Genomic DNA, 25,916 nt, shown 5'->3' on the forward strand with positions numbered 1-25,916 from the left:
GTTTTGTCATTGCTTTGCTATTATAATTGTTAATTATTAGCTAATTTTTAGGATTTAAGTATCCTTCTTGTTTCAATGATAAAATCTATAAAATAAATTTAATTTTTGTTTTCATGCAAGGAAATTCTTTATTGTGATCACTTTTTGTGTCTCAGAACAGATCATTACTTGTTTCTAATGTACTGAAAAAATCATTAGCTGTAGACAAATATTATTTCAATGTTTGCTTTTCAGTGGAACTAATGAGATGAGGTTCTTTATAAGTTAGACTGAGTAATCAGTTTGTCCAGTAGTGAATCTAGTCATATTTACATTAACTGTGTAATAATATTTTTTCGCACCATAGATTTTTTTCAGACTATTTGCATATTAGAAATATATATATCTAAATAAGTTAGAGGAGACATTTTAGTTATTACGGCACAGACTAAGCCAGAAAAAATTATTTCAGACATACAGGGTTTATTAAAATTGATCAGCTTATTCTTGCATATAATAATTTGGAATGACACAGTGTATTGCACAACTTCATTATGGCACATGCCAGAGGGGAATTTTAAAACAAGAAACAATGAAGAGTACAGACTAACAAGAGAACCAGTGAGACTGAACTGGGTGGCCTGATAGATCTTTCCTTTCTATACCAGTGCCCTGTCTGTTACCACATTTTTGTAGCATCCTGGGAAAACTGAATGTGAAGTGGAGAGCAAGGTGTCTTTTTCTCACTGTTCATGAACAATGAGAGGATCATTTCTTTTATGGGATGGTAACGTGGAAACAAATGAGGAGAGGGGAAGAGTTCAGCCATGACTGTAAAGAGGAGTTGGCTGTATTGATGATACGGGGGAGGTTAGGAAAGAAGGCAGCACAGCAACAAATGGTGTCAGAGCTTTGGGGTGGGAAAGCTCTGTCTGCATCAGTGCTCTGAAGGGATGCTGGGTTGCATTTGCAAAGATCAGAGGAAACCGTGTATCAGTATTTGAGATGTGACAAGATTAAAGCTCAGTTAAACTTTTATTTATGGCAGCGCATAAAAATTAGATGCGGTAAGATCTAATTGCAGAAGGAGCCTGTAAGATACTGTCTGGTCTTGATGATACCATTGCATTTGGGCCTGTGCTGTCTTCCAAGTGACAGGCGCATCAATGGGGCTGTCACTGGGTAGGGGGTCAGCTGAGAGATGCTGAGAGGGATGATGTAGGAGCTTAGTTGTAGCCCCGTTAAGCCGGAGCCAACAGCCAGGTATCCAAAACGACAGCAGAGATGAGAGGCAAGCCCATTTTGAACAGGATGAGACTGCTTTCCCACAGAGGGAGAGAGGTAGCAGTTAAATTTGTTTCAGTGGAGGTACTTAGAAAAGGAGCATGCTGTGAATATAGCCTTGGAGTCTCCTCTTCTCTTCTCTGGAAAGTTAGGGAATACTACTAGGGATGGTCCTCTAAATAGCATGCAAAAGGAGTAGAGCAACTGCAGACAGCCATGAAAACAAAACAAAAAGAAGGGACAAACATCTCAAGAACATGAAAATGGCCAAAATAATTAGAGTCTTTGATGAAAGCAATTGTGATGCACTGTAAGGCCCCAGAAAACAGACAAATCTGTCTTTTGTTTGTATAAACAATCATGTGATTGCTTCCAACAAGAATTACTTGTCTTTTGATGCCAGAGTAATTCTTCTGATATCATAATAATTACAGAAGGAATGGGCCCAGTGTTTTTATAAATTCCATTTTCATTGCTGGTGTTTTGCTTTTATCAAATTTAGTTACTATTTGATATTTTGTATAGAATTTTAATCTACAGTTTAGATCTTACCTGTTCTTTGATCATCAGTCTCTTTGATTAAATGTTAGGCAGATTGCAGTTGTCATATCAGGTCTTTTCAAGTGTTGCTCTCACAGAAGCTCATAGTTAAACAATTTTCTTTTTAATTGTCTTTTTCATGCTGAAAATTTGTGCTTTCCTTTAAAAATTACATGTTTGAAACTCCTCTAAGTTTGGGACACTTTTAAGATACATTGAAATATTGAGACCAAGTAATTCAGAAAATTATTTTTTACATTTTTACATGTTGTTAAATTGGCTGAAGACATTTTGCTTAGCTTCATCCTAAGAATGCCAGTGCTGGTCCTCAGTCTAAACCGAGTGAAGGTGTTACAGGGACAGAGACTGCTGTAACTTAGTGCAAAGCATCAGTGGGGATGTAAATATGTACTATGGCTTGGATAGAGTCCCCCTTGCCAAACTTTAAAAGCCAGATGTTAGTTCCACCTTTTTTTTTCTTTTTTAACATCTATAGCCTTTCCTGTAGCAAACCATGACACAGTACTGTGTCAAGATTTAAAGGGGGTAAACAAGAGGTACTGTCCTGGCTCCTGAGAAAACTCACCCCCAGAAGGAGGCTTAGAAACAGCAGCTACATCACTATCATGGGTTGAGCTGCTGCAGTTCTGTCCTGTACCTGGGTCATCTTGTGCCAGAAGATCTCTCTGAATTTATGACCTATAGCTTTGATTGTTGAAAGAAGATGGTTTACCTCACTGGGGCTTCCATCTCTTGGAAAATTACATGAACTGGAGATTCAGGCCAATACCCCCACCATTCCCACCACACCTATGTCCCCTCATAGGGGCTGGCAAGCTTCTCCTGCCTTGGGGGTGTACTTGGAGTTGTTCTAACACTGGCACAAAAACGCCTGGAGGTACCACCTAATAATAATACCATTATAACCCCCCCCCTTCCCTCTCCTAATCCATATCATTAGAAAAAATGGGTGCTATTGTTAACTGATTGCTAATTTTTCATTTGGAATACTTCTGCGGAAAAAGTTGCAATGTTGGTAGAGGTTACTGTAAGTGAAGAGATGCCTCTGATGCAAAATTGCGATCAACATGCATTGATTGCAGAGATGTGGTTTGGGGGTAAACAGTGCTTCCGGTTGTTTTTATAGCTAGTGCATTAAAAAACCCAAACCCAGCTTTGTAAAGAGGGGCTCTATTCTGTGGAATATCAAACTAAACTCTAACTGTGGATTAGTAGCTAAAGGAATTTTTTTTTTTTTGGCAGAATAATCTGTTGACTTTTACTTCTGCTGACAGAAGCGAGCTTCAGCAAAATGCTTTAAAAGTACATTATTTTGTGAAATATGCTCTTTCGGTGAGTGAAGGCAGGTTATCTTGACTCTTAAGTAATGCAGGAAAGAATATTGCAAGTGTTTAGGCAAATAGTGATATAATATACAAGAGAAAGATGTACTGCAATAGAGATGTTGACACTGCACCTTTATGCTCCTGTTCAGATCTCTCAGCTTTCAAAACTGGTAGATTGGGAAGCTGCAGAAAACTGTAGGGAACTACACTAGCAACAGTTCTCACTTCTTTTTTTTTTTTTTTCATGAAAGCCAAACTGCCCTTTATGGGCTATTAATTTGTGAAGTAATGTATCTCAGGGCAAGGCTGTATTTACAGAACCGAACATACAGATAGAATATCATAACCTGGGATTTAAAAATGTCACTGCACATGATGCCAGGATAAACAGAAATTAACTTCAGTTACATGTACCCTGACACTTCCCTTGTTTGTTTTTTTTTTATATATTGCCTCTTGGCATTACCTTTGTTTCCTACTCACCTGAAACAAACCTCTATCTAAGCTAAAGAAATACATGCCATCAAATAAAAATAATTGGGATAATTAAATATTGTAGTTAGCTCTCTGCCTGATAGAGATTAAAGGGGATATTTTTTATGCTATGGCAGTGACCACTGTAGTTTTCTAGTGGCTTCCTTCGTTATCACTTTATCTCTTCTTTATCTTCTATATCTATTAATTACCTCAGTTGTAATTTAGGAGGAGGGCCTTCAGGGGGGCACTGAATAGTGGCATGGCTCCCTTCAGCACAAACAGTGCATGCTCCTGTACTACAACTCACTGTTATGTGTGTGTCCTAGCCCTTCATCTCAAGCACTACACCCAGAGTACAGAGACATTACTCTGCCTTTTCCCACCTTTATCTCCATAGGTTTCTCTGGTTTTGAAGTTTTTTGACCTTCTACCAAGAAAAGGTCAAGCCAAGAGACAACTGTCCTAAAATAATCTTTACTTAGTATGTTTTCCAAGACTCTTTGGGCAGAGACCTTGTTTTCCATTTTGAGCAATCTGTTTTCTGCAATAAAACACTGAATATGTCTCTCTGTTGCTATAGAAATAATATTGCATTAAATTGGGGAACCAGTGCCCTGCTGTCGACAAATCTAATCTAAGTGTTAGTCTCTAGAGCTTGAATTTCACCACGGGGAAGAGGTATACATAATTCTACAAATTATTTCTGTAACTTATGCATAAATGTCTTTATACTCTGAAATTGTTAGCTAAATTTCCTAAAGTGATAGCATGGAGATTAACATGGTGTAATGTGTTTACATATATTTTAACAGAGTCTTTTCCCCACTCCCCTCCCCTGTACATTTTAATATTTATAGCTTGAAATTTCCAACTCTTTGCATAGGAAGGTGGGGAGCGGCAGAAAAAGCAGCTTTCTCAGCCAGGTTCCCTAGCCCATGAACAACAAAGTGTCCCAGATTTATTTAAATTTTTTGTTTTATTTTTTTAAAATCCAGCTCCTCCAAATAACATGAGATGTCATTTGCCCTGGTTTTTGGGGTTTTTTTTTTAGAATTAATGAGGATATTTTCCATACCTGGAAGGACAGCCTAAACTGACCGTGGTCCTGGTACATTAATATACTGCACAAACTGATCTGCTGTCCACTACTTTCTAGACTACACTGGCTGTCATATGCCCAATATTTTTCAAGTTACTCAAAGACTTTGCTACAATCATTTTCTACGCTGTACAGCAGTTAAACACAAGAGAGTTGTGGATTTTGACTTTAGACACCACATATCAAACCCCACATATGTCTTTACATTTAGACATAATTTAGACATAATATGGTTTTTCCCAGTATTTTTCTAAAGTTGTAGAATTCTAGTAACAGCAGTAAGTCGGAACTTAAGCCTGTATCTATAGGGTATGGAAAATGAATTGAAATCTTCACTAATAATGACACTAAGGGTCAGTGTTTGTCAACATATTGATCGTAAGTATTTTGAAGAAACATGGAGGAAAAAATCTTTTCTCTCATAGTTACATTACAGGAGCCCCTCTAGTATATTTATATGTATAATATAGATATGTAGTTACAAAAATAGAACAGAATTTAAAAATACATGATGATTGATTTGCCTAGACATGTATGCAAATATATGTTATAAATCCAATTTCAGAGTTGTGGTAAAAATCCTGTTACAACTTCTTGGTTAAAAAACGCAGTTATTTGTGAAATGGGCCTGTGTTAGATATGTATTGCAGGAGAAAATACAATTCATAAATGTTCAGTTTAATTCATGAATAATAAACATATCAGTGGTTTCTGATTAAAGATTACTTTTCAGTGAACTTAAAACCTCTGTCATCATTGGAATAAAATAACTTTTTTTAAAAAAACCCTTTCTAAATTTTTTTCAGTGTAAATTAATCTAGCAATTAGGTAAATCTTCCTAGACAAGGACAAATTTCTGACAACCAAAAAAGTAACTGTCTGGGAATGCATATTAATATAGAAACAGAGATGAGGGAAAAACTAGCAAAGTACACAATTGCCTTTCTTTGAAATTAATGCCATGCTCCTTATTAAAACAGACTTATATAAACAAGTCACCACAAGACACTAATTATTTTTTTGCTGTTAAAGTAGTTCTTGTAATGAAAAAAGCACCAACCTTAGTTCCTTTGCACAGCCATAAAATATAAATCAAAAGTTGACCCTGTTTGTACCCTTGTGTAAAGCTCTTACACCATCTAAGGTTGCTGCATTTTATTTTTTTTTTGCTACATCATCAGCCTGTAGATAAAAAGAGTTAGACTACTAAAGCTTTTGGTGCAAAAGACTAACTATTATATCACCTACTACTATGCTGATTGTTCCTGTCCAGAGCCTTGCTTAAGGTAAGCCATTGAAAATGGCTGAGTACATGATAAGGAGGGGAAAGGGTTGAGTGGACATACAATATTAAAAGTGAAGATGTGTTCTAGATCCTTGCATGTGATGATCACATATAGAATATTCTGATATAGAATATTTTCTTACTATGTATAGTTCAATAAACAAAAGCTAACAATGAGGGTAGGAAAACAGCATAAACACTAAGATGTGTTTGTTTTTTTCTATAGGAAGTCAGTGGAGGAAGGACCAAGAGCAGGATTTAAAGAATGTTCTGAAGAACACCAACCAGGACATACCATTGGTATTTGTCAGTGGAAATCATGATATTGGCAATACACCAACAAAAGAAACAATAGATAATTATTGCAAGAACTGGGGAGATGACTACTTCAGCTTTTGGGTTGGAGGAGTTTTCTTTCTTGTGCTGAATTCTCAGTTATACTTCGATTCTTCCAGATGCCCTGAGTTAAAGCAAGCCCAGGATGTGTGGCTCAATGAGCAACTGGCTGTTGCTCAAAAACATAAATGCAAGCATATAATAGTATTTCAGCACATCCCCCTGTTTCTGAAAAAACCTGATGAAGCCCATGACTATTTCAACTTGGAAAAATCAGTTCGTCAAGAGATAATGGAAAAGTTTCATAAAGCAGGTATTTTTTAAAATTTTCCTATTTTTGAATTTTTGTTTCAGATTGTTAATGGATATGCTGTCAGACAAAATACATTTAACTTAAATGGTACTGTTTTCAAGGAATTTTAGGTACTGCTTGTAAGCCTCGTTGTTACCTGTAGGTCAAAATTATCAACTGAATCTAATTGTACCAAGCAAAATTTAACTTTGAGTGAAAAGTAAAAAAGTGTAAGTGAAAAACCCTTTAAAATAAATAGCAAGGATTCAATTTTTCAAGTACTGATCGGTGTAAGACAACCTGAATTTTTCCTGCCTAAGGAGTGGGAGATCAGGTATTGCCATAGGAGAAAAATACAGGATTTATGTTTTACATAAAACATGGAAACAGAATTCAGAATTACCTTGGAGGTTGTTTTCTCCCACACTGAGCCAATTTTAAACCAAGAGTGTAATGCACTCCAGATTTATTCAGTGTTAAAAAGAGTCTTGCTCTGCTAAGATCAATCCTTTGCATATCCATTACTAATAGGGGCCATTTCTGGGATGAAGGGCAGGTGCCACATGCGCTAAACAAATATATTGTACCAAATCCATTAGCTTCATCTGATAACACTTGAATTCCACAGAGACAGACAGTATGGAGCTACTCCTCTATGCTGTTCCCATTGTTTCCAGTTAATTGCCTTCATGTTCCTGGAGTGTGCCAGTCCCTCAGAATTTCCTGCCAGCCTGCCATTGCTGCATTGGAGCGTCATTTTCTCTATATCTATAAGAGAACACGTTATTCAGATTACTGAACAATGCAAATTGTTTATGATATTGTTCCCAATTTTCCATATAATTGTTAAGCCTGGACTCATCCAAAACCAGTCTCATTTCCAAGCTCTGAATCTCCTACTGTTTCCAATCAGTGGGGCTAAAATTCAGAGCTGTCTGAGGGCTCTCCAGGGGACTGACACATTCGCAGATTCAAGTTTTACAAGTGGGGTTTTTTCCCATAAGAAGCCACACTGAGAATACCTCATAATATCTTTTTTAATTTTTGTGCTAGTGTTAATATAGTGGGAAGTATCACTTCCAGAAAGTTGGGCAGCTAAATGACTGCTTACGTACTATTGACTCAAAATACATCCTGGTTCATCGGAGAGCTTGTTAGCAGAAGGCCATTACCATACAGGTGTATCCCAGTAAATGAGCATCAGTATGGAAACCAAAGCAGTTCTGTTCTAGAGTTTTCTGTCATCCAGAATTTGGCAGCACTCAGTACTGGGAATGTAATTAATCACAAGATAAAAGAAATGCAGAATGTTATCATTGTACCATTTATCACTGTTAAGTTATCATGTCTTAGAGTGGTATTTCAGACAGATTCTCCTAATGTGTATCCAGAGGCTTAACCAAAAGTTGAGTAGTCTTCAAATGATGGGAGAAGAGGGAATGGGAAGACAGCAAGACAAGACAACTCTAGGGAAGAAATTCCCAAACTCCTTTCTGTGCCAACATCCCATTTGTACCTTCCCTCCATCATTTCCGTTTGTCCCCCTTGTTCCCACCCCTAAAAATCCTCCCAAAATTATGTGTTGTTTGGTTCCTTCGTGAATATGTTAAAACATTGATCTTTTCCTTGCTGTTTTATACAGTAAGTAAATGAGTCAATAGGTAATATTCGCAATCAAATAATCAAACATTTTGCTAATTAAATGAACACAGAGCAAGCAGCTCAGTGTAACTGAAGACTGCTGAGAAAAATGAGCTGAATCAAAAGTTGGCTCAGAGTTTCCTTAGTAACAGGTGCATTCTGTTTCCATTTTATTATTCAATTGAAGAACAGTCTTTATAAGACCACAAAATGTTATCAGTGGATTGTAAACAGGCAGTTATCGTGGTAGGATAGATGAACAGATAAGCAATGACACCACTTATTTTCCAGCTCTCTTCTTTGCCAAAGAATAATCGATTTCAGCATGTCATTAGACATGAAATTGTTTTTCCCCCAGTTCACTTCATACATTCTTGGAGGATTAAGACACAGAATATTGTTAATGAAATCCCAATCCATTTTGCTGCTTTTCTTTTTTAAACTATGACTTGCAGTTTAAGAAGGCTAACCCCTTATAGCACTTAATTTAGAAATTTGATATAAATATTTACTTGGGAAAAAGTCTGCCTTTTTAATGAGTCCGTAAGGCTGCTGCTATTCTTCTTCCTCTGACCTGTCACCAGTGCTTCCTTCCTCCTGCTCTCTTGCTGATTCAGTAATCTCCAACCAGTCCAAAGGTTTGTTGTGTAATTATGAAAAATTTCAGTATAATGTGCATGTTTTAGGGGTTGCTATGTTTGTCAATGTGTTGTTATCAGATGGGCATCATATTTCAGTTGTTAATAACCCAGGATGAGACCTGGAATTATCCCAGGTTTCATGTTTATATATTTTCTAGAAGCGTCAAACATAACTCAGCCGTAACTCACCTGGTTAGAGACAGGAAAGGAAGGACAATCTAGTAATTCAGGTTGTGCTATGAGCAAAGAAATTCATGTGGGTTTGTGTAGAAAATAATCGGATACTTAAAGTATGGTGATACAGCATAGGTGCTTCAAAGTGAGGTATGCAACTTTAGAAAATTATTATTTTAAATTCAGAACCCAGACTTCTGTAGTTATTCTCTTCTCATCACTTACGTATTACATAATGCTTTTGGTTTAAGTATCCACTCATTACAAGCAGAGATAAAAGACTAGCTGTCTTGTACATCTGGTACAAAATACTGAATTACATTTCTCACATTAGAAGTGTCCTTAACAGTTGGGCTAATTAAAGATAAAATCATGTCCTTATGATAAATATTTATAAATTGAAAATCTGGCATTTGTAAATATGTATTACTACTATGCAAAGTTAAACCATACTTGTAAGCTGCATGTCTAAGAAATCCTCCTAGCCCATTTTTTCTTTAAATGCATTATAACAAGTATTGTCCTTGAAAAGTGATTTCAGTGACAGTGAAAATCAACTCAGTTGAGAACACAGTTTATCATTTAAGTGAAAATACATTTCTGAAAGCAGATCTGTATAACTGCTGAAAGTTTAGCCTCAGCTGTCAAAGCTCTGTCTCCTCTACATGCCAAAGTTAAGTACAGAAAAAAACCTGTGTGCAGGAACTGTGACTGAGCTGACCTGACGTTCTCATCTGAGAGATCTACTGGAGTCACTCTACTCTGCTGTGTGAAATGCATATTCAGCTTTTAAGAATTTTATAGTGCTTATATAAATAGGTTTGCTTATAGCTTTCTAGGGAAAATAAAAAATTGTCATAGTGGCCTAGCCAAAAATCTGGTCTGCATGTTATGTGTCTTTGATAAACATAAGTAATAAATTAGTTTTTAAATTAAGCAGTTTATGTAATAGAGGACATACTTTTTTCTTACATATCTCATTCCAGTATAATATTCTTAGGATGTTAGAATTTTTTTTCTATGACCTGAAAAGCATGGGTATTTTTGTTGAGCTATAATCTTTTAAAGACTTTTTGTCCTGAGAACCATCACTGACGCACTAAAATTACTTACGTTACTTAACACAAAATAGTAATAAATGTTTCTTGATGGTGTGAATGAACTAAAACATTCCAGCAAATGACTGAACTTGTTTAAGGGCTCTGTTGAATAAAACCTACATTAATAGTTGGATTTTCACGAACAAAGTTGAGAAAAGACACTTTGGTTCAGAAGTGAGTTGAAGAGTATAGGTGGTCTATCTAGGTGAGAGATTTTGCATCCAAGAGAGAGTCACTAGATAATATATATAAAATATAAAAGGAAATTCCCTGCAGTCTCCATCTTTTTTAATTAAAAAGTTTTAAGTTCATCTAAATGTCTTCAAAGCAGTTTTTCAGATGTGGTTAAAAATAATTAGTTTGTACATATGAGGATAAATAACCTAACTTTATTAAATGGCATATTTTTTCATTGTATTTCCGATTGTAGGTGCTATACTTCTAACACCTTTACTCATTAAAAGTGGGTGATACCTACATTGCAATACTCCTATTAGAAATGTTATGACAGGGAAGTAGTATTAAAGGAAGAAGCAGCTTTCTGAACATCCACAGCTGAGATATATTTGAACTCAAAATTAAAGCACAGAGTGCTGAAAGCTGTTGTTTCTAAAATTTACCAGACAACATATGCTGTGTTTCATTATTTTCTTTGTTGTGTAATCAAAGTTGACAAGGGAGTAATATTTTCTTCTTCCTGCCATTGAGACCTTGATTTTGGCAAAGCCCATACACTGTGTGAGTAATCTCAGTGCTTGCTTATGTGTCACTTTGTCAGTATTTAAGATAATTTAGATTTAAATACTCTCAACTTCAGTGATTTAGATCAGCCTCGTTCAACCTTGAAATGATGCACTCATGATACAGGTAGAGTGACCCAGTTTGATATCTTCTACACCATTGTGTAAGAACAGTGGTTTTTAATACCATTGCCCAGGTATGAAAATGTAATCCAGCATATAGATACACACAGACATTTTGTTCAAGAAATCAGCAGCAAGTAGAAAATAGATAAATTTTTGAAATCTGTTTTATCCACTGGGCTATAGTTTTGGTTGATAAAAACTTCTTTTTGATCCTTAGAGCACACAGCATACCGGGATTGTTTAGGGTTTTGTCAGGTCTCTGAGAAAGCTTCACTCTCAAATGAAAAAAAGTAGCAAAGCCAGGAGATAAATTCCACTGAAAGGTCACAAGAGGCATTCACAAAAATTAACCTGAAGCAGAGAGTAACCTTCTATAGACAGCACCTCTAAAAGCTTATTTGGACCAGCACTCTAATGAGGTGATCTGGAATCACCCTTTGGCTGTGCCTGTTGTTTCTCCTCTGATTATACAGGAAAAACAAGTGAGACAAAGACCTTTGTCTATATAGCTCTATTCCATGTCGTCCTATATAAAAATACTTCTGATGTAGCTATACTTGGCAAAGCAGTATCTTGTCTCCCACTTACACAGACCCACTGACCGCCAGCTGCATCAAATTCTGGATTCTTTAGTCTACAAAGTAAATTTAAGAAAGTTTTCCTGCAAGTTTGCAGGATTATGTTTGCAAACAACAGTACATGGGATGTTTTTATGATGCTTATAGTGCTGTGTGCTGTAAATTCTAATTACTCAGTTGTGGTTTATTCACACAGCTCCTCTCATGAAGCACGTAGGATAACACAGAGCTTCTAAAGGTCTACACAAAATAATTCTACAAAGTTGTTATATAAGGTTGACTGAAGAGGTTATGAAATGGAGGGTGTTTGATCCCCAACACTTACCAGTGGGACTGCTTCCTTCTGCTGGAGCTCTGTTGGTGGGAAATCATTGGGGGTTTCTTGGAGAACAAGGTCTGAGAACTGCCTGAGCACTGAACGGTTCCGTTAAGTGCTGTGACTGATGCTTTCACATCTTTGCTGCTGTAACACCTGCTTGGCAGATGGGGTGATGTGAGCACTCTCAAATTGCAATGAGCTAAAATCAATTCTATTCCACATGAGAGATTTTGTTTACAAAGACTACTAAATATTATCATTTGCTTTGTAACACTGGAGTCTTGAAAAAATGATTCACACCACCTGCCTAGGGAGGAAAAAAAAGTATGGCAAAAAAATATCTGCGGTTAATGTGTGCTCTTATAGGGAAGCTGAAAGAACTTCATTTTGGAGTACAAATCTGTTCTGAGAAACAGGTAGTACTGTTGAACTGACCACGTTGTTCAGCACTTCAGAAAGCAGCTGTGTGCTGCAAGTAAAAGGAAGAAAGAAAAGCCAGTTTGTGCCTGATACTCCAAGGGAAGTACTCAAGATCAATTTATCTACGTGACTTAAATGGTTGTATTTGCCAGAAGCATTGCCTTTTAAAAAATATGTATCTACACATACATGTGTGTGGGCGTACACAGACACACACGTCTCTGATAGTAGCATCTTCCTGTGCCTGGATAGTACTTGTTTTCCTGCCTATGAAAATGCTGAGAGGGAACTAGAGTATTGATAACATTCAGGTTTTTCACTCAGTACAATTTCCTTTCTTTACAGAACTGCTTCTCCACCTGTTTGCTTCCATTCTGGCTCTACTGCTGCTCCTCTCTAGCTCCTGCAGTTTTAGGGGCAAATACATGTAGGATCAGTTTTTGCTAGTATATCCTCTTTCTTCAGTCCGTGATTGAGCAAGAGGTTTGGCCAGTGAAGCAGTGACGTTTAGATAAGCATAATTCTGTTTTAAACCTCATTTTATTGTTGAACTTGAACAGCCCTATCTAACAATTTTTCTTTCAGGGCTTACCGTATCATATTAATGTCATCAATTTAGTGCAATTTAGTGATTCTTTTGTAGATTTGTTCAGTTGATTTTTGAAACCTTAGCTTTCACAGTGGTCTGTGGGAGGGAGTTTCATGTTTCACATCTATGTGAAATGCCTCCTTTTGTTTGCTTTGAACTTCATCTGTAGTCTGTATTGAGAGCCATAAATCTGTAAATGAAATGCAGTGAACATTGATTCATGTCTGCAGTTACTGTAAAAAATAGTTCCTTAATCAGCATTTAAAGGGTTATAATCTGGACCGTGTGATAAATTTCATTGCTCAGTCAGAACCACTTTTTTCCCAAAATTCTCTACAGAGTGCATGGGAGGAGAAGGTCTGTGCTGTACCCATTACATATTTATTATGTCATTCATATTGCACTAATTTAGCCTTCTAGTTCTTATAGTCTCATTTGCTTTTGCTGAGAAAAGCATTTATTTAATTGAAGGCTCAGTCTAAATAAAGCATGCTACTGATTGCTTATGCTGATTATTCCAGGCATTCTCTTCCTAATTTGGAAAATCTGCTTGCTTTTCTTTGGTTTATTTTTATACTGGTAATTTTCTTCCTATGTTTTTTACACTGTCCATAGTGCTTGGTTGAGCAGTTTGATTTCCAACTGCGGCTAGGCCAGTTACATTTTGGACACAGCAAACCTACCACAAAATGATTTTTGTACATTAGTAACTAGAGTTGGAAGACAGCTTCTTCTGAATTCAGGGTGCTTTGGAAGAAAGCCATGGAAGTGAGTGTAATTATAGAAACTGGAGTCAGATGCACCTGGAATTTAAACTAGTTTAAGTCTGAATTCCAGCCCAGTATCATGTGATTGTGTGAGAAAAAAACCTGTTTTCTAGGTGTATGTTTCTTTATTTTTAATATTTCAGGATAAATGTGGGTGCATTATTTTCTATCCTGTTTTAACCTATTTGGATTTCTGTAATCATTGCAACTAGATTTCCTTTGAGGATTAAACTAGGAAACATCAAATTTTTCAAAAAGTTAGGAAAATGCATGTATTTCACAAAATCTTACTGTTGCATTGTTATGGACCTGTTCTGCTTAATAAAGCAAAAAGACAACTTGGCTAGTATTTCACATTTAAAATGGAGACATTTTATAATGACTTAACTACTCCTTAAACAAGAAGACGGGTCAAAAAACTGATTAAAAAAGATGTGGTTGTCTGTTGGTCCACACAGAGAAGGCAGGCCATATTCCCCTTTCTTCCTGCCCCAGATGGAGTTGAAAACATGCCCAGTCTTCCATGTTCATGCATTTTTCTACGCGACAGAATACAACAGCAGTAGAGTACCAAGTAAGGAAGAAGAATCTGGGAATTATGGGAGTGCAACTGCACAGTAAGCTAAGACTGGGATGTAATCACTCTCGGGGGAATTACCCATGAGACACAGCTAAATGCCTTTGTTCTTTTACAGTGTAATTATGTCAGAATCATGCTGACCCTTTTCCCTCGTGCCACAGAACTGTTGTTTAGAAGGGTTTCTCTGAGTGATAAACTATAACTTGTGGGAAGAAGATGCTGTGCTTTTTAAATTCTGTAAAATAACCTTAGCTTCTCCTGCTCACAGACAAACTGCCTTCTGCGTGATATTCAGTATGTAGTCTCTTTTCATGTAATGAACTATTTTCTCATCTGATTCTTGTCAGAAATAAAATCAACAGGATGCTAACAACATGGGTAGCTAAAGGTTGCTTTCGGATTTTTTTCAGCGTCAGCAGGCCCAAAAGAGGTGGTGAATATTTCATATAGGACTCAGTTTCTTTCACAACATTATTTTGCTTTGGGTTGTTTGGGAAATCAGAAGTGCTATAAGATGGTCATCATTACAAAGAATAATTTTAAATCAGAGCTAATGCAGTCTTTGAGGATGTGATGCTTGTATATGTGCAGTTGCTCCTGAGCCTGGCTGTCCTTTCTGTACCAGTCTTTTCCATGAAGCATCCAAGGCAAATCTTGGATACTTGTTTAGATTTCTTTCCCTATTAGGCCAGTGAGACGGTACCCATTACACCGTCTGTGTAAGAAAAACCCTTTTTAATACAGTGTGCTGTTTTGGTTCAAAACGTTTGAAGAGCAAACCAAGAGAAAAAGGGAAATGCTGGTAAAAATTGTCCATCTTACCAGAGCTGTTAAACTGCAAAAGATGCAAATCAACAAGAGTTTGCTGAAGCTCTTGCAATGACTACTTATTTGTTGAGCTGGCTTTAGAAAGCAGATACTGGAAATAAGGGAGGGGGGACTAAGTCTTCAGAGGTGGTTTTGAATTTTCTGTTGAGAAATCTCTGCAATGGAAACCATGAGCAAAATGTTCGTATCATGTTTTTGACTTGGAAAAAGGTATCCAAATGAAAATATTAATTTTGCTTTACTTTTTTTTTTTAAAGTGAGTTGTATGTTAAAGAGTCTGCTTATGAATGAACATACAGATAGCATCAGTAGTAGTATGCTGGATTGTATGAGCTACTAATTAATCTCCTCAGCACTTAACCTCTTGCCTTGTCAAAGCCACAGTGTAGCCATACAGTCTGAAGTGACATACTGCAATGTGTGAATTAGCATAAAACCAAAGTATTTTTCGACTCATTTCATGGTCACGCTAATGAAAAGTCTAAAGCTTATCAACATATGTATTACACCTCTTCAGCTGACTCTTGAACAATCCATGTTTTGGTTGGTTATGTCATTAATCATTTACCCTAATTAGGCTGCTTTGGGTTCATAGAATTTGTACCAAAATAGGTATTTCAATCTTCAGCAGGAATGTGTTATTCTACAAGGAAAAGGCCTTATGATCAGATGTTTGGAAACAGTAAATCTTTTTGTCTTTCAGATTCAGCTTTGTCAGCACTTTTTATGCTTGATCAGAAAATTATAAAGGATGTCAGTTTACCAGAATCAGAATCAATTCCTGTATTTAAACCTTTTTTTATAAAGACACTGGGTTTTTTTTTTTCAAATTGATTCAATCTGACAACTCATGTGTGGTGTGAAGGCATGAAGCTTGTTGGTTTTAGGTGTTTTCATGATCCAAGTACAGTTTTAGAACAGACAGAACAAGACCTGGTGTCCAACACAGGATGGCACCCAACCTGAGTGCCTTGCTTCCAGTCCTGGTCAGATCAAAAATTACTTTGTCTATTCAGGCCTTTTTTCCATAGCAGATACTCCGTAACTGTTGTACTGCTATGCAGTCTGTCATCAGATGATGATGATCACAGTGACAGTGCCTGTGGGTTGTTTTGCTTTTTTTTTTTTTTTTTTTTTTTGTTATAGTAACTATCTGCACAGTTTTTTACTTTATTTTGATTTTAAGCCCTTTTTTCTTTTAATGAATAATCCATTAGATATGAATAGTGGCTTGCAGTAATGGATCCTGCTTTTTTTGGTTAATGGATACTGTGAAACCTCCAGTCACATTTAAATTCAAATCACTATGTATTTCATAAAAAATGAAATAATGAATGCTTGAGAAGGTATGATCCCTTGGATGTTTATTTACAGAGTAGTTTTTTAGTATTTCATACACCTTTTATATCAAAGCTTTTCCCAACTGCTATTTCAGAAACCACAAATTAAAAACAAATCACTGCTCTACCTTTTTTTTTCCCCATAGTGGGGAGGGACTGTACCTTTTTGTATATAGCTGGATGCATTTAACTGACCTGAGGATATCTTGAAGCTAGCTGTAAAAGTGTGGCCTGCCAGGACACTGTTCTTTTCCTCACAGAGTTTAGGAAAAAAAGAAAAAGGGGTGGGGAGGGCTTGCTAGCAACTTGACAGTATTACTTCAGAAAAACATCTGAAATGAATAAATTAAATTTGAGTGCATACATCTCTAAGATTCTTTTTATGTTTAAGATCAAAAGCAAGAGCAAAGTAAATTGCTTGCTTGTCATCTTAGTATTATTGCATTGACTGGTTCAGATTTCCTTCTTATGTTAAGAAAACTGAGTGGAATACAGTTGAGTGAACAAAAAAAAGTGCTATTGAAGAAAAAACATCAGTTAGACTTCTATTTATAAGCAGCAGTGACCAGCTTGTTTCTTTGTTCAAGATGTAACATACTGTGACACAACAATAACAAGAATTAATACTGGCACTGGAAATAGAGAGTTCCTCAAAACTGAAGACTGGGCAGAATTGTCCCTGGGAAGTACCTAAAGCAGATACTAAGTTCTAGCAGAGGCTGATGCTGAGCAGCCTCATCCACAAGGGCATTTCAGCACTGAACATCCGTCTACTGCCATTAGGATCTGAATGACATACATATGCTAAAAGAGGGAATTTGGATGAACAGATCCCATAAACACCAGCTTGTTTAGGCAGAATCTGCCTCCCATAGCCAACAGGAGATAAAAGAGATTTTAAATTACATCCCCTCTGGACTCAGGTGTCATATTTGTGCTGCTTACTTCAGTTCCATACCAAAATACCTTCTTGCATGTAGGCAGTTAGCAGATGCTAAACATAATTGTGATGAAGTTGCAGTATTTGACACCCCACCCCACCCCCAAAAAAAAAAAAAAATCTGCATGATCTGTGGGCAGAACATTTTACCTGGTGTCTATCTGCTGTCTAGGATGGGTTTCTCAAAATCTTCCATTGAATTCTCAGACAAGGGGAGATTATTGTTTTGATCATAACCAAAGTTGCTTTATTACTGTTGTATCCTCTGTCATTCTCTTTACACCGAAACTGTTTGTTTACATGTATGGTGACACAAAGGCTTGGTTTCTGTACCTCTTTTAATTCCAAAGGTTAAATTCTTTGGATGGTAGGAAGATGCTACCTTAGGAACACAGATGCTTCCAGCAAAAAGGCAGCACTTTATTTCCCTTCCCTTACTAAAAGTGTCACATGGCTTTACACCTCACGATGGTTTTATGATTGTTACTTTTTCCAAAGTTTTTCATAGACTAGGGTAGTTTTGCTTACCTTCACAAAAAGAGGAAAATATTGAAAAGAACTTGTTACTGTTGTAGCACTGTCACTTAGTGGAAGCTGGTAAGGATATTTTACACATCTATCTGGTGGTAATCAATCAGGCCAAACGTTAGGTTCCTGAATGTTCAATCCTTGATCCTTCATTTAGCTGCTGCTTAAGTCTGCAGGGAAAGACCGAGATACAGTCAGGTCCATGCTAGATGCCTAAGAGTGGAATCTAGAATGGTGCTGGAGACCACTGGTTATTTTTAAGTGCTTGAAGGACAGGAAAGTGCTACGTATGTGGATCCATTACATGCAGCTTTAAGCCAAAAGCAAATTGGTAAACTTAAGCTCAGTATATCTTCCATGCTCCCCACAAATGCCTTAATTCAGAGGCTGCAGTAAGCAGCCTCATCTACTCAATAATCCTCTCCTAGCCCATCAGGGCTTGCTTTTTTAAGAACAGTGCCACACAAGGCAAGATGGGTCCCACTTTAACAAGTAGGACGTCATATGTAAAGGTCTCACAATGTTCTGTTTTGCTATCTGTATTAGGAAGCAAGAAAAGAATGCCCAGCCACACCATAAACAGCTCTGGATGGGCATGTTCTGCCTGTTACTGCAGAAAGGTTGGGGGTAGAGGAGGCAAGTGAAGCCTCATGGTTTGGATAGGTGTGCGTATGAGAAAGAAAGAAACACTTAGTTCTGCTGCTTGAATTGCTTATGTTAGACAGCCACTGTAGTAAGCTGCAACATGGTAAGAGCTGAGAAGTGACTGCTCGCTCTCAAACTGACCGTAGCATCACTTGTAAAACATCTTTGTATTATGATTTTAAGGACCCAAATAAAATCTAGAAATTACCAAATCTCACCAAAGAGCCCGTTATGTCACAGGGCTTTTATATTCCACCATTGCCTTTTGAGGTATTCTGACCGAGTTTCTCCAAAGATTTAAAACAAACAAACAAACAACTCAAACTGTTTTGCTAGCTCCTGCAGCTGAGTCAGAGCAAGCTCTCAGAGTTGTTATGCTGACTTACTTACAAGTGTAACTCATAAGATGGATGAGCAGGTTACACTGAGCAAAGAGAATTAGTACTGATATAAAATAGGATAGCAGACAAGTTCTAGCTGACAATGTCTATATACCACTATTCAGTGTTAAGGTAACTTCATTCTCATGAGTCATTTGCTATTTGAGAAGGGTTTGGATTTTGAAACATGAAAGCCCATGTAGCTTTTACCAGGCACATAGCAGAATAATTTATATTTTGCTTTCCAAGCTGCTTAATTTTTAACTATACTTTGAGCATAGTTTATGTATTTTATATCAGCCTTCAAATCACTCACTGTCACAAAAGCAAAGGATTGATGTAGCCAACTGTCTTAAGACAGGTTCACCTACTTCCCTTTTCATTTAATCATTGTGAAAGTGGTCTAAATCTACTGCAGGAGAAAGGGCAGAAAGTTTTTCTGACCAGAGAAATAAGGATTTTCTTGTGAAGTTATAGTGTGTTCTTAATCACAGCTCTCTGCCTTTAAATTGCTCTTTCGGAATTTCTGCTGTCTGAAGGCAAAATCAGTTGTTAATAGTTTGGAATTTTTTTAAAAAAAATAACAGTCATTTAAGGTTATAGTATCTCACAAATTACCCATTTTCTGGCCTACCACTAGAACAGGACTAAGTATGTGTTACATTTTGTGTTAAGCATGGAATGGCAGATTGCTGGAATATATGAAAAATATCAAATGAAGTTTGGCGTTTTCATCACAGTGTCTATCCCTGTGTATCTTTACAGGCTTGCTCATTATTCTGTAATGATAAAAATAATGGTTGGAAAGTTAACGATCAGTTCTGCATATTTAAGGACAGCTTTTAGCCTGAAGTGGGGAGCAAGACGCTGGCTGTGAGCAGAGGAAGGGAGTGCCATCAGGGAGCCTGACACAGCCCACAGTAGCCACCTCTTGTCCCCACATGTGTGAAGCTTCACTCTTCTCTGCTGTCCTCCTCGGGCATAGGCACCTGTTTAGAACTGGGCCTGTTCATTTATTTTTCAGTATAAACACAAATTATGTTCAGCAAGGTACAGCATCTATAGAATAGTGACAGCAAAGTATTTTTCTATTATAGTACAGAAGGTTTTTGGCCAACATAGCAAACTAATAAGAAAGATTCAGCTTCATAAAGCAACCAGTTATTTTTATAACCTTCTGGCTATCTAGTCATAGTTGGAGTGAATATTTAGTGTGGTTTTTGAGTCACTCAGTATAAACTTAATATTTTTTCAGATGCTTTATATAGAACCATCAAAGTATCATTATAATTTAAGGAGCACACACACAATCTATTGTATTTCAACAGAGAAATTTCACCTAAATCCTTTAGGTGTGTTTGAAAAATTTTGAATTGTCATTAATAGTACTGTAAAGCAACACCAGATCTAAACACTTTCTGTAACAAAAGATAAAATTCATTTACATTTTAATTTACATACACACCAAGTGTTTTGCACTTGGTGATAAACAACAAAATTCCCAGTATTTTCAGCCATCTGGTTCAGTAATTTTTCTGTTTCACAACAGCATAAAATAGTGTTAGATGCAGCTTCGGGAAGCTGTAATAGTCTGAAATCTAAGGATCTTAGACTGAGCATGCCAAAAATTAATCCCAACACCTGTTTGTAAAATTAGCTATTTATAGTAACTCTACATTTTCATACAAATAAAATATGCACCATCTTAAATTAGCAAGAAAGCTGATGAATAATCTTTTGTCAAACTATGAATGATGCTCAGCTGTATCTATCAACAGTGCATAGAATGGCTAAGTGGTGAAGGATGCTGACATAACCTGGAAATGAAATGCTTGTCTATGATAGCTGTTCTCTCCTAGAAAGATGCTAAGTTTACAAACTTTGACAGGAAAATGAGTTTTTCTTTACTTTTTTTGGCACATGAGACTAAACAAAGTTTCATTATTCTGTAGTAATAAAAACATATGATTAAAATTTATAAAACATCAAATGGGAGGGGAAAATAATCTATTTGTTAGCGTGAATATGACCTGTAAAGAAAGGCCAGTCGGAGTAGTGAATACAGCTTCTACCAATTCATTTGTCTATGTTTGCAAGGCAGAAGAAACAAAAAGTGGAAATTACTGGTTTGGAGGTGAGGATGACACAATTTCATTTAATTTGAAATTGTTTCAAAATTTCTGCAAAAATCCCATAGTTACTGAGGAGCATAGCAGGAAAGTAGACCTGGCATATAGGTCATCTGAGTTGTTCAAAGTCAGAGAGCATTTGCAACTTAATTTTTTTTTTTTTAAATTATCGTATTCTTAGAGAAGGACAAGAATGGTTGAACTTCTTTAAACATTCATTTGGCTAATCAGTTGGACAATGACTCAGTCAGGGATTCCAAAGCACATTATAAAGCCTTAAATATGAAGTATGGTTGTCCTCTTTACCTGCTGCTGCTGCTTGTCATTTAGCTTTTCTTCTAACCAAGCTTGGATGATACTTTCATACGACCTACACAGAAATTTTCAATATAGTAGATTGTTGTCTCCTTCAACAGATCAATTTTTTTTTTCCAGTTTATAATGAAGTGATTTTTTTACCCCAATACAGTCCAAAATATGACTATTTATTAAAAAATTACTATATTTTTTAAAATAAACAGAAGAGCCTTAAGTTATTAAAACTACAGAGGAAATCACAATAAACCTGCCTTGTTTGTACTCCATACTAGGTAAATGTTAGTTCATGTCATTACCAAGCCTGACTCCTCTTGCAGGTTGTCAACCTTTCCGTTTATGGCTGCTCTTGTCTTTCTTCCCCTCTTATTACAGCTCCAACCTCTTCTGCGAATTAGGTTTCTTTGATGTACCTGGCTCTATTCTATCTGTGATAACCCTCCGATGTCTTTGAGAAGAGATTACAAATTATCTTCTCATTTATGTTTTTTTATTGCCTTTTTTTCTTTTAAGGCCACTGGCCTTAATAAACAGGTTTAAGCTCTCCTTAGGGATTTTTCTGCATGTTAATTGACAAATACAGCTCCACAATCCATGGCTTTCAACTCATGTTTCAGTAGTGTCATTCTTTAGGCAGTTATCTATTCCTGAGAATTTTTTTCTAATTTCCTGTAGAAATGCTTCCTCTAGAGCATTCCTTCTTTATAGCCAAAGGAGTAGCAAGATGACAAGCAGTAACCATAAAGATGTCAGAGTCCAGCAACCCTAAACAGAGCTAGTGAAGCAGAATAAAGTTTTTACTAATTATTTATTACTATTAGAATTATTTATTGCTGTTTACTAATCATTTGTTTAAACTGCAAGTTCAGGTAAATGGTTTCCTTTTAATTTTATGCTTTATGAACCACTAAAGGATGAAGGTAAACACGACACCTTCAGTAGTACTTGCTATAGAACTTTCTCTACAACTCCAGCAGCTGTGTAAGCCTCAGTAAATAACCTCAACAGTATCTTCTGTTGTAACTACATTTTATGCATAAACATCACCTGCTAACTAAATACATACTCTCTTTTTCTGTTCTTTTTTTAAACAGGTATTAAAGCTGTATTTTCTGGACATTACCATAGGAATGCTGGGGGATCCTACAAAGGACTGGAAATGGTGGTTTCATCAGCAATAGGATGTCAGCTGGGAGAAGATACACATGGGCTTCGAGTGGTTGTAGTTACAGATGAAAAGATTGTTCATAGATACTACAGTTTAAATGAACTGAGCAGCCAAGGCATAGAGAAAGAGCTGCTAGATATGCTTGCTAAGCAAAATTAGGCTCTGTCAAATTATGTAACTTTTTTTTCCATATTAGACAAATAGAGTTTCAGAAAGTTTCCCCAAGGTGAAGAGATTTCTGACTGTGTACCATGCCCCAGAACATCTCTCAATTTGTTATCATCCTAAATAACAGGAAAGGTGTTGACGTGTTTCTCCTTTTGAAAATGAGACCTGTGAGGAATATGGAAGAATAGCAGAACCAATATGATAATGTATCATTGAAAAGAACTGTTCTGACAATTTTTACTTTACTCCTAGATAAGACTTTCTTTTTAGAGAGAAGGTGTACCAAAGAGAATTGAAGCTTCTAGATAATCCTTTAAGAGTATTTTAATTTTATATTTGAGAGGGTATTTTGAAATGAATAAATTTAGTAATTTCTGTTACATTCCAGACAATATAAATACACAAAACAATTTTTTACTTCGTAAAAACAAATGTCAAAACCTCTGAAGTCAACAGACTCCCACTGACATTTAGTAACCATTGGATCAGATCTTGTTACCTACAGGTCATATTTTCTCCCATTTCCTACACTTTTATTTTCTTAGCTCTTCAGAGCCAGCAGCAGTGGGAGAGAAAACACATTCTTTTTTTGCAGTCACAGTTCAAGTTTCTGTTATATCCTAGTTCTATTTAATGAAAAGTCTATAAATGAAGCTAATATAAATGCCAGTGACAGAAACTAGGCATGGAACAACTATTTTCCTTTTGAAAGTTAACTACCATTCAATTAGCATATATTCTTTCTATAGCTTCAGAATTTGGAATAATTGCATGAGGCAAATATTCTGTACCAGAATACTGTTACCAGAAGTCAGTTCGTTGGTTCCTAGACAAGGGGAGAGCTTTGATTTCAAATGCAATTTAGGAGTGCCTTACTGTAATATTACACAATATTGAATATTGAAAACACTAAAAAGTGTGTTTTCTTCACTGCAATAAATCTTTAAAATTAAATTATATAAAACGGAGTTTGTGCTGCAATCCAACTTTTTTTTTTTTTTTAGCAAGTATATCTGATTTGTTTACTGTTAAATAGAAGAAAAGTCTTCATGTTCTTAACACATACCTGTTTTTATTTTTTAAATATTTTGTTTAACACATTATAATCCATGCCACAGGTTATCTAGAAATAGAGATAGCGCAGCTTTAGCACCTGAAGAGGGAAGAACACAATACTGGCTGAAAAAGCAATTCATTCCACCAATTTGTATGTATGCTCACATAGATCACTGTTCCCTAGAGGATATTACAGATATTTAAATATGGTGAGAGAGATGAAATGATGCTGTGCTGAAGAGTCAGTTTCATTACGTTTTAGTCACAACAGTTTATCTAGGAGGCTCCTGCAAGCTTGATTTGTGGGACTTGTGAGATTCTAAAATTACCTGTGTAGCATTTCCTTGCACCAGTGAAACAGCTGTACCTGCAGATGGACAGGACAACATCTGGACTACTGTCCCATGACAGTAACCTAAGCGTAGATAATGTTTGATTCAGGAGGGAATTATTTTGCCTTTATACCCTGCCTGGTTTCTCTTAGTTGAAAGTTTTCACAGTCTCATTTTCAAGGGAACATCTGAGAAATGAGAACTAAAATCTAAGGCTAGAGTACTTCAAAACAGGTAGGTACCTAATACCCAAATGGTAGTTTCACTGGAAGTTAAGCACTCATTAGTTCAGACTCTGGTTTTAAAACTCTGTGGACTTAGATATCTTTTAAGTCACTGATTACTTTTAAAATTTGTTCTTGTCTAGCTGGGAGCTATTTAGTAATTGCAGCTAATTAACACTTTCAAGAATGAGATGCCAGTTTGTTTTGCAGAGGGAAGAATAGTCTCTCTATGACTTAAATCTTTTAAGTCAGTTTACATCATAAGGCTGAAGAAGTTTAGTGGAGGGACCTGACATAATCTGAGCATGGAGTATTCTCTCTGCTCCAGTGCAGTTTTGTAAAACTGAATGGAGGAAAAGTTTAAACAGTTTTTCAATATGCCTGTTTATTAAAGGATATCATTTTAACTAAATATATGAAGGTTGGGAGATCAAAGCATAACTCCAGGAGAAAGTCTTCCCACAAATATGAAAATGCTAATAGTAATATATAGTGTTCTGAAATTTTATTTTCAGGGTTACAGTGTACTAATATGCAAAATAAATGTTTATATAAGCATAATGTTAATTCTTATTTTTAAATTCTTTCACTTTTTTAAAGTGTCATTTCACTGTAAAAAATTCTATGGCATTTTGTCATGAAAATATCACTTAAGTACAAAGCTGAAGTTCAATTTTAAAAAATAAACATTTCTTTATATCCCAAATTATTCCTTTATTTAGTGATTTCTAAGAATATCTTATTATGTTCATGTGTAAAAATATTACCAGGTTTGTCTTCAGTTTTGAGTTTTATAAGGTAGTAAAGTTGGGCTGCAGATTTTTATTGAATGCCTTCTTGTCCTGTATACAATTTTGGGAGCTAACAGTGGCGTTGTGTAGCTACATGTTATGTAGGATTTTGCCTGTATTTCTGTCCCACCTGTTCTGAGGACAGGTAATCATTAAGTGGTGTACTTACTCATATTGTCTACTGAACTAGATGGTAAAGTAGAAAACCCCAGATATATTCTGAAAGACTTGATGACAAATGTGATTAACTTCACAGGATGAAGAAAAATATTATCTTTTATACTTGAAACATGGAAAACATTTGTTTTGGTTCTCACCTTGCAAGTTTTCAAAAGGAAGAAAATTAAAATGCCAAAGCTGATCAGGTTGTGTACATAACTATAGCTTTGTAGCCTGGATGATATTCTGATGAACAGAACATTGGCTGAAATGAGGGAATGGCCGCTGTAGCCCTTTGACCTTGTTGAGCCCATGCCCCAATTCAGTGAAGTAAGAATTCCCTGCACTAGCCTGAAAGAGGAAGAGGTATCCAGCATTTCATCACTCATTCTTTTTGCCATTGCCTTAGTTTGACAAGCATACTCAGCGCACAAACTTTTTGGCATCCTAAAATCTAAGATAATGGGAAAATAAATAAATCCACATTATTATATAATAATATTTAATAATATATAATATATAATAATTATTATTCAAGAAATTGAAATCCAAAGTGTTTCAAAACATTTCTTATTTTGACTGACAAACTCAAAACTTCCA

The 25,916-nt window shown here is 36.1% G+C and overlaps 1 protein-coding gene across 2 annotated transcripts in view; it reads left to right on the plus strand.

Annotated features, from left to right (window-relative positions):
• CPPED1 (calcineurin like phosphoesterase domain containing 1) overlaps nt 1-24,339 on the plus strand; it is a 48,532-nt gene extending 24,193 nt beyond the window's left edge. For both annotated transcript variants that reach the window (XM_026858957.1, XM_026858956.1), the window contains exons 3-4: nt 6,237-6,659; nt 22,513-24,339. In XM_026858957.1, the coding sequence (XP_026714758.1) occupies nt 6,237-6,659; nt 22,513-22,745 (656 nt within the window). In that variant the 3' untranslated portion in view covers nt 22,746-24,339. The remainder of the gene's footprint in view (nt 1-6,236; nt 6,660-22,512) is intronic.
• Nucleotides 24,340-25,916: the final 1,577 nt, after the last annotated feature.

The sequence above is a fragment of the Athene cunicularia genome, assembly GCF_003259725.1.
Source record: "Athene cunicularia isolate RWA chromosome 14 unlocalized genomic scaffold, athCun1 chr14_part1, whole genome shotgun sequence".
Lineage (NCBI taxonomy): Eukaryota > Metazoa > Chordata > Aves > Strigiformes > Strigidae > Athene > Athene cunicularia.